The sequence below is a fragment of the Episyrphus balteatus genome, chromosome 3 (genome assembly GCF_945859705.1).
Source record: "Episyrphus balteatus chromosome 3, idEpiBalt1.1, whole genome shotgun sequence".
Lineage (NCBI taxonomy): Eukaryota > Metazoa > Arthropoda > Insecta > Diptera > Syrphidae > Episyrphus > Episyrphus balteatus.
Window position 1 is genome coordinate 9862159 of NC_079136.1, and position 10074 is coordinate 9872232.

The 10074-nt window shown below is 32.3% G+C and overlaps 1 protein-coding gene across 1 annotated transcript; it reads left to right on the forward strand.

The window, feature by feature from the left end:
* Positions 1 to 219: 219 nt before the first annotated feature.
* On the forward strand, positions 220 to 7040 carry LOC129913306 (uncharacterized). Its single transcript, XM_055991912.1, has 10 exons — positions 220 to 612; positions 677 to 1258; positions 1313 to 1493; positions 1547 to 1704; positions 1826 to 2029; positions 5134 to 5269; positions 5333 to 5521; positions 5574 to 5769; positions 5835 to 5910; positions 5972 to 7040. Exons 1-10 carry the CDS (start codon positions 364 to 366, stop codon positions 6899 to 6901), a joined length of 2901 nt encoding a protein of 966 aa, XP_055847887.1. The 5' UTR covers positions 220 to 363; the 3' UTR covers positions 6902 to 7040.
* The last annotated feature ends 3034 nt before the right edge of the window (positions 7041 to 10074 follow it).

Genomic DNA, 10074 nt, shown 5'->3' on the forward strand with positions numbered 1-10074 from the left:
ATCCTAATCTCGCTTTAAAAAAAAAATATTTTCAACCGTCACCAACTCTCAAATCAAAATCCAATTCAAATTGTTTTCAGTTAAATTTGCCTTCCACATGGCAACCCTAATTATAACACTTACCATCGCCATCTATCAACCAATAGCATTTTTCTCCTCCAAAAGTGTTATACAACATTTTTTCCTCACAAAAATCACACACACACACACATCTCCTCTTTTCTGTCAAAAAAAAATATTTTTTGTGATAATTTTCACAATAAATTTTTCATATTTTTTATTAAAAAAACATACATATTTTACAAAAACCTTAACAAATTGAAAACATCAAAATAAATATACTATAAATCACGGTTAATAAAAATGAACCGTGAAATAGTTTGTCACATTCTCGATGTACTAAAAACTTCCACAGACAAAAATGTCATTCTCAAGGGCTTGGTCAAACTACGAACTGATTTGGTGAAGGACCGTGACGGCATTGTCTTGTTCCATCAATGCAATGGTATTCCACCAATGGTTCGATTTCTAAACAAACCACATGAACAAATTTTGGAGGTGGTTTTAAGTATTTTGGGGAATTGTTGTACAAATGCAGATTGTTGCAAGGAGGTATGTGTGGAAATAGGGTCTTTTATTGGTCTTTTCTCTGTGACAACTATTGTTCTTTATTTAGGCTTTAGACAATAAGATTGCTATTCCATTGGCAACGATTCTTAAAAGTATCCCAAACACATTGATTCAATGTAGAGCTTGTAGACTTTTAGGAAATCTTGCCAAAGTCGGTAGCTCCAAATTGCTTTCTACTCATTGTCCAGCTATAGCTTCGGCTGTCTGTCAAATCATTGAAGAGAGCGACGATGTTCAGACACAGATTATGTGCTTCCGAGCATGTCGTTTCCTTGTTGTCGAGGAACATTTCTTGAGACACTTTCTGGTCTCAGATGGCTTCACTCTTGTCTTAAAGACACTAGTCGGAGTGATGAAAAACAAAGAAATCCCAGAGCCAGTTATAGAACTGCCTCAAAAGACAGGTGGTCTAAAGAAGAACCAACACCGTGAGAAGTACTTTGAGGAAGTTGCTCGTAATTTGGAAGGACCTCGAAGTGATATCTTCGATCATGCAACTCTGAAGAACTCTAAAATCTGCATGGACTATATAATGCCTGAGGAAAAGGCAAACATTGAATTGGCTAGTGAGATTTTGAAATGCCTTCTCATCATTTCAGAAATCAATTTGAATTATCAAGCTTGGGAGGTGGGCGGTCATAATCAATCTTTTGATACTCTGCCTAATTACATTATACCGCAGGTTGTCAATAGGAGCAATAGTCTTGCTGCGGTGGTATTCTTTGCTTCGGAGGATAATCCATATCGAGCAACAGCTTTGAAGATTTTATCGAATTTTTCAAAGAGTTTGGGTGCGATACATGCTTTGGGTGCTGCTGATGCTATTGTTGCTGCATGTGAGTTGCTTGTTTGCAGGAATATGGGTATGTTTTGTCTATATCCTTTTTATTTTTATTTAACTTCATTCCTTTTACAGCTAAACCACTTTCTGCAAGTGAAATAAGACATTGCATCAATGTGATTTGTATGTTGTCAGGAGATGCATGCAATCGATCGAAAATTCGTAGGTCAGGAGCAATTGGTAAACTATTGGATATGGCGAGGACTTCAAAGTCACATACTGAGATTTCTTCGGTAGGAAAAAATCTTATATATTTTCATTCCAAAACTGGAAGTGGTCCAAACTTCTTGGAATTAATTTTAATTTTATTTTGTTAAGATTAACGATTGTTTCTTGTTTTATTTATTTTTTTAGATCCTTTATGTTCTCAATAACTTTCAATATGATAACATTAGCATGGATTTGATGTTACGTGAAGGATTAATTGGAATATTGATTAGCGAATTGGGTGCTTATTTGCATAGTGATGATGATTACCGGAAGAGAAAACGAGAGGAGAGAAGAAATACGACGAAGAAGAGGAAACTACCGGAAAATTCTTGCGAATCTGTATGTAAGGTGAGTATCATTAGATTATTGAAAATAATTAACAAGGAACGAAGAGTGCAAAGTTATCTATCTGCCTTATCGGCACCATATTCAAGATTTGTAAAGCAATCACTAATGTTATTTTGCTTCATGCCAGTAAGATTGTCCTTTTAGTACTTATTTTTAACACTTTTTAACATTTTGTGTTTCTTCACGCCAAAGATGATTTTAGTACTCCAAATTAACTCTTGATTTTTAGTAAGATTTACACTTATTTGCACACAGAATTTCAAATATTCTTTTTTTTCTCGGCGTTGTTATGTCCTCAATGTCGAGGGGATCATAACTGTCCCATGTACCTGCTTCACACTAGTGGTTCGCCGGGTTGTTTTCAGAAATCGGCGGCAAGCCGATTTTGTATTGTTCTATTTCTGAGACCAGCTGAAGGCTGGTGTTTTTGCATTTGCTTGAACCAAGAATTTTTAGGCTTACCTTTCTTCTTACTCCTACGGGTATCTCCTTTGAACATGGCAATACCAACTGAATCGGTCGTGTTCAATTTTTTGGGAGATGGCTTCCATGAAGGCTTCCTCGGATCTTCTTACTTCACCCAGAATTTCAAATAAGTACCAAAAATGTACTCAGTGATGTAAAGTGAAGGAAAAAGATAAATATTCCGAATGAGGAACGAAGTTTTGACCAATACCTTCCGTGTCAATGCAAGTGATGGGATTGATTGCTGCTTTTAATTGCTCTGCTATTCCACTCAGTAGAAAGAGTTGAGATCGCCTTATTATGACTCAATAGTCGAACGTTCGACTCAAGTCGGATAATTTTTCAAATACTCATTGTGGTTATCATCATCATCGTTACGCGGACGATTGTTATACCTACTTTGCTAAGGATACCATTCAGCATCCTTCTTGTCACTAAACACACCACTACTCTACCAAGTTTATGCATGTATGTATCTGACTACTGTATTTTCAGACGAACAGTCTCTCTTGACCAAAACGATGAGTGATCACAGTTTTTGTCTTTCTTGCAAAAGAACCACACTTAACGATTCCACAAAGAATTAAGGTGACAAGATTTATGGTATCAAACGGCGGAAATTAGCGTTATTTGGCTTTTCTGGGCAGATGCTAGCTTTGTTTTATTATTTCCGTGATCCAGATTAGATCATTGTATTTGTTAGCCTAAATATAGAGGCCGTTATTTCTACTTATTTTGTCATGGTTTCTCGGAATAAAAATTTACAAAACTACATTTTGGGATTTTGCTTGAGAAAATATTCGGATACTCTCTTTTACAAATCGATTGATCTTACGAAAATAATTTTATTTTTTTTAGAGGTGGCCATGGCCAGTGCCATAGAAACAAATTTTTAGAATTTTTTTTTGAAAATTCTTTTTTACATATCGCGACCTTAGAACAACAAGGTTCGAACCGACAATTTTGAAAAAAAAAATGAGTTATATATCAAATCTAGGTAAAATCGTGGTGCTCTTTCGATTCCCGCTATCTATTTTGCTCTATCTCTTTCCGTTTCGAAGATAACCTGGGCTACAGAGTTCTATCTACACAATATTTATTTGAGATTTAGACAATAAGGTTCTAACTTCCACTTAGAACTTTGTTTCACAAAATATCCAGAGATACAGAGTTCTATCTGCCTCTTTATCGATTTGATTTGTGAGAAATAGGGTTCTAACTGCAAACAATGTTGAAGTTAGAACTTTGTTACATGTTTAGACGAAAAAATTGAATGCTGAGCAATTAGACTTTGTTTATTTTTTTGAAATAGAATTAATTATAAAAATAATAAATAATTGCTGCAATCCACCGCTCTTAAACAAAAAGAAAAAAAATTATTTAAATCTTTTTATTTCAACGCATCCCAATTCATCAATATCGAATAACTAAGGTCACAAGAATAAAAATTGTACATAGAACCTTATTGTTCTAAATTTAACTGTCGCATCGTTGAGCAACGAAGTTCAATATGGTTTTTTAAATTCAAATTTAAGGGTTAAAAATGTGTTTTTATTAGTGTTTTAAGCTAAAATCTTAAAGATTTCCTATAAACTCATCGAATTATAAACAAAAAATCAAACTTTTCATACACAGTAACCGTACAAAGGTGTTTCAATATTCAGAAGCGTTTTTCTCAAAACACACTTGGGTGTAGGTACTTAGAACCTTGTTGTTCTAAGGACGCGATATACATATATGTAACTAAATTTTTCAGTTTCATTTAAAAACTAAATGGTATGCTTTAGAAATTATTATTCGACACACAATTAAAGAAAAATATGATTAAAAAAAAATATATAAAAATAAAACAAAATATATTTTTATCAAAGAATCAAAAAATTGATTGAAACTCACACGGTTCGGTACAAAAAATTCATTTAAATCGGTAAATTCAATTGGAAAAAAAGTCCGTAACCAAGAAAACGGTTCAATGACAAGTAGGTACCGCTAAAGATAGGGAATTTTTCTTTTTTATTATATATTTTTTTTATAGGCGCCCAAAAATCGTTATAGACACTTTTGAAAAAATAGACAACAGAAACGTAAGTTGACATGTACATATGGTCGGTCTTCAGCTCTGATAAAAAAGCAAAACTTTAAAAAATGTCAAAATTTCAAAAAACAATTCACGCTCAAAGCTAGAACATGGAATTAAAGCGATCTTAAAGCGATTTTTTTGTAACACACAATGTGCTGAACATGATTTATTGAAAAAAAAATTCGCCTTAAATTCGTTTTTTTTTAAGGAATTCGACATACGAGTAAGAATGTAGACAATTGTTTTTTGTTAAACAAAATGGAAAGCGCATCCCTTAAGAAAAGTGAGGTTTACTAATGTTGTTAGATAAAAAACACCGTTTTTTTTTTGTCACTCATAAAAATACAAGTTCCGATTTTGCAAAAAAGTGAAGTTATTTCATTCTTGCATTGAAATCGTCCGTTGTAATTTTACACAATATTTTTTTTTCTCGACTGTCTCATTTAAGAGCCGTAGATTTTTAATGTGAAACTTATTCTAAACAAATTTACTGCCGAATATAATGCTTTTTGAGGTTAAAGTTCGAAAATTATTGATTATGCAAAATTTTAAATTTCAGACCCAAAAACTTCGCGATGAATCCGTATATGACTTCGACTCACCATGTAGTTCACCCCGTTCCACTGTTACACCTTCCAGTCCTTGCAGTTCAAGGGGTATGTCACCAGTTGGTGGTGGTTTTAAAGCAACCTCAGGTAAGTGATCTATATTAGCCATATTTTTCAACTAAGTACATCATAAACAAACTCCTTTAATAGAAATGGATTCTGAGTCTGAAACATACTCACCCGTCTGTAGCGATGACGAAGGCATCGATGATGATGAAAACATTAAGACTGATCCACATGATTCTGATATAATGAAACTGTTGGACATAGCTTGTAAGTCAGAAATAAATTTAGAAGATAATGTCTTAGACAAAGAAGATGATGAAGATGAAAGTCAAGGTAAGTTTAAAAACAAACAAATAAGACTTTGAATAATGTATTTTCTTTATAGATGTCCCACCCCTCAAGTTGCCAAAAACAGGAAATAGCACAATAGATATTATCGAGAACCTTATTTACCGAGTGACATTATTAATTAATAAAGGTGGTGAGCTTAGCAAACCCGAAACTTTATACACCCTCATAGAAGCTATCAATATATTTGGACTTAATAATTGTTTTTGCGGATCATTAACGAATATTTTGTCGTAAGAGAAACGATTCCATTAAAGCTTCAAAGAATATTTGACAAATTTTTTAATCTATTTTACAGTGAAAGCCAGTTCTTTGCTCAAATAATTAAACTTGGTGTGGCTCATCAACTCTTCCAAATGACTAAAATCGATGAAGTAAGTTTTTTTTTTTTTGAAATAAAAAAATGACGAACATGTAACTTTTCTTTCGTCTTAGCTTAAAACTGGAGGCTTTGGATTTTTAGAAACCCTGACGAATGTTGGAGAAACAAACTATGGCAAAGGCGAACTCTTGCGTTTGCTGCGTTCGGATGATGCCAGTCATAAAAGAGCTGCCATTGCGGTTGGATTTATAATAAAAAACCATCGAATTCTCTATCATTTACTTACCGACGGTACTGTACTCTTTACGCTTATCAATATGATTCTAACCGGAGATAGTGAATTCACTCAAGAAGCAGCGGATGCTTTAACAGCAATGAGCCAAACTACCCTTGATATAGCCATACCAGACAGTGACAAAGAATCATTCGATTGTGATAAAATCTTTGACGAAACCAAACCATTTATGCAATCATATGATTCTGACATGAAATTCATTGTTCACGATAACAATGAAGAGGTTTCGGTGGGCTTTAATAAAAAACTCCTGTCGGACGTGAGTGAAGTCTTCAATTCAATGTTGAACAGTGACTTCCGTGAAGGCAATGAAGGAGAGATTCATTTGAAAGCTTACTCTGCCAGTGGTCTGCGATATTTCCTCAATCTCATCGAACTACGTTCCCTTAACAAACCTCCCAACATTCCACCTGTAGAAAAGTACAAATCTGCCATCGAAGCATTTGAACTCTCTCGGGTGTATATTATTCCTGAGCTAGAGAAAATTCTATTTAGCATAATGGTTTATCTGTTGGACGAATCGAATTGCCAAAGTGTCCTTGAATGGTCAATGAAGAATTATCATGCCGAACTAACTGAAATTGCCATTAACTTTTATTTGTGCTCAAATATTCCCACACAGAATAAGGTTAAGTTATTTAGAAAAGCTGACTTTTCCATGTATTCGAATGAATGGAATCAAATGATTACGGATGCGGTGCTGGTACGATGCAAGGATACTCCATATTACGACTTAACAATGCAGTAAATAGTTTTTAAGTGTTGCGTTTGGCATTATTTGGTTTATATGTTTGTCCATATTGGTTTGCAAAATTTTGTCAGTTTATGGTATTTTATCTAATAAAAACAAAATCGATTTAATGTTTAATTTATTTAATAATCAAGAATTTTGTGTTGTTTGATTTTGAATTGAAGAGTGGTTTTGATTCTTGTGCCTAGGATTTGAGTGTATTCAATTTGATGGTATAATTCTTATTTCTTTTCCTAGGACCAAAACTGTGAAAAAGCGGATTATGGACTATGATATCAATTTATTTAAAACTTTAAAATGGAGAAAAAATGACAAAATATAAAATGTTTGAAATTCAAAGAATAATTTAATTAATTGTAATGAAAAAAAATTATTAAAATTATTAATAGTTTTTTTAATTGATATCTAATGGATGAAAGTATTACAGCAAACGCAACGGCAGAACAAATTGCAATTAAATGAACTGAATGTGTCGTAAGTATATGAGATTCCACAGACTTGTTCGACACTCCTAACAATTTTTTGACAGATTTAGATAAAAAAAAGAAGTTGATTTTTTATCAAACGATAACCCCATTTGGGGGTCATTTCACTTTTTACAAAGTCGATAAATCGATTTTTGTACGAAACTCATGTCTGGTCGGCTTTTTAAAGATTGAATAACGTTTATGGAAAGATGGCACAAGTCAAAATTTGACGGTTTTCATCAGTTATTTTCAAAGTTTTTAAATAACAGGGATGTAGTGAAAATTGACAATGGCATATTTTTACAACATGAGAACTAAAAATTACTCATACGCCGCAGTGAACTATATATTCTTGTTTTTTTTTTTGCGATAAATGTGATATTTTTGTGTATGAAAGAATCATAATCATTTTCATCAAAAAACATGGATCAAAACTGGGTTTTATGGTTTTTCGAATACAGTATAGCAATTACTGGACGAAATTGAAATGGGACCACACTGCAGACTCCAGCTTTCCTATACAAGAACAATTATTAAAATTGGTTCTCTTAGTATAAAGTATAAATATATAAAAACAAAATACGGCGAATTTAATACCTCCTCCTTTTTTGAAGTCGGTAAAAAGTATAGATAATCCGAAATGGATGACAATTATTTCCAAAAAATTGTTTTATTAAACATTAAATAGCTTTGGCTGAAAAGTTAAATTTTATATTATTGAATGGAGCATACGGCTGAAAATATTACTTTTACTCGTTCCTACAGTACCATTCCATGAGATTGATTTTATTTAGGTACAACTGGATCGCATGTACTTGCTCTTGCAGTTCATAGCTTTTTATGTTAGTTAACTAGTATGTTATAAGAACATTTTTTGATGTAGGGGAACGGGAAGAGCCAATATGGAGACCAAATTTTTGTTTGATGAATACATTTTTTTTTTGTTATTTGACTTTTTTGAAAAAAATTAAAAATGCACTTTTATTGCAATTGATTTGAATATTACGTAAGCAAAGTTTATTCAAAATGTTTTGAGTCGTTTTCGAGTTATTTGCTATGATAGGAAGAAGGAAGGTAAGCGAGATATAAAAAAAAGTTACATTCAGAATTTCATAAAAATCATCTGTACTAAATTTGAAGAAAATCTGTCCGGAATAAGGAGACCCACTTTTTCGAACTTCTCCATCATCGTAATGTTGGTTTTGATACAACCTCAACATTTTTTTCCTACCGAAACCAATTTCAGTAATGAATATAGTCAATTCATGTGATATCGATTTCATAAATTCATTTACAATAAAATATTCGTAAGAAACTGTCTTCTGAAACTTTTTACTAGATGGAACGAATAAGTTCCCATTCAAACCAACTAATGCTAATGACAGCTTGGTTGACAATTATTATGTTTCACCGTTTAATATGCTTAATGAGGGGTCTGTCGCTCTTTTAAGACAAATGGCAATTTTCAAGTCCCGTTTTATGAAAAAGCTTCTCCCTTAAACTATAGGGGATGACACTTTAGAAATATATGTAAACTTATTAATTTTTTTCAGTGGATGCTAACATAAACTTTTACTTATTGTTACGGTTTCCCTTTGTACAGTTAGCTATATTTTCATGTAAGGTGGATATCTTTAGTTTTAGTCTTATTTTAGTTTTAGTTTTAATTTTAGTTTGTAAGTTATATTTGCCAAAATAGAGCAAAAAAGTTATTGTTCGCCGGGAGCAAGCGACCAAAAATTTAAAATATTTATATAAGTTATGAATAACTATGAATTTTGATAATGTTTCCAATATTTTACTAATTATTTATATAGTCAGACATATCTTTAAGTCGACCAAAAAGAAAACTTAAATTTTGTAAATGAATTATACTGATTTTATTTGCCTCAATAAAGTTAACTTGAACTTGAAACTTTTTACTTCTGCCATCCAAGTAAAACAAACCTGATTATTTAAAAAAAAAGGGGGATTGCTTCGTCCTTGTAAAATCTCTATACGCTATTAGTTAGTGGGCCCTATCGTGAATCTCCAGGGGAATTTTGTTTACCTCGGAATTTTTTGTGCGATCCTGAATCTCCCTCGGAATTTATTTCCAGGGAACAAAAAATCGTATGAAATTCCCCTGGAAAATTGATTGCCGATATGTACCAATAAATTCCTAGGGAGACTTTTTATGATCATTTTCGCTCCCATATTTAAAACATGGGAAACATTTCGAGGGAAATTTTTATTCATGATAACCCCCAGTTTATTTTTGCTTACCATTTTAACGGACTTTTGGCTATAAAAGTCAGAAATGCCCTTTAAAATACATTCTGAAATTTTGGAATTCTGTCAGCGCCGTAAAAAAAGTATGGTGATAGCTTTGTCTTGACAAGCTTAGATTTTTATTAAATAAAACAACTCCAGTTTTTTTTGTATTTTGTTTTTTTTTACTTTTTCGGTCATATTTTTTGTTGTTGTATATTAATAATTCTTTTGCATAATAATTAAATAATATAATCTCTTACGATCGCTCCTGTAGTCATACATACATACATATATTTACGTTTTTTTTGTTTTGTTTTTGTGTTTCTGTAATTTCCAAGTAAGATATTCTCATTTAAATAATAAATTGTAATAGATTGTTTTTTTTTTTCTTTTTGTTTTTCTTAGATCATCTTCATTTCTTTATGTAACTAACTGTTTTTTTTCATATTA

Coding starts and splice junctions, on each gene's coding strand:
- LOC129913306 (XM_055991912.1), top strand. CDS start 364: ATGAACCGTGAAATAGTTTGTCACATTCTCGATGTACTAAAAACTTCC. Junction 613..676: donor ATGCAGATTGTTGCAAGGAG/GTATGTGTGGAA, acceptor TTCTTTATTTAG/GCTTTAGACAATAAGATTGC. Junction 5,770..5,834: donor TCATTAACGAATATTTTGTC/GTAAGAGAAACG, acceptor TCTATTTTACAG/TGAAAGCCAGTTCTTTGCTC.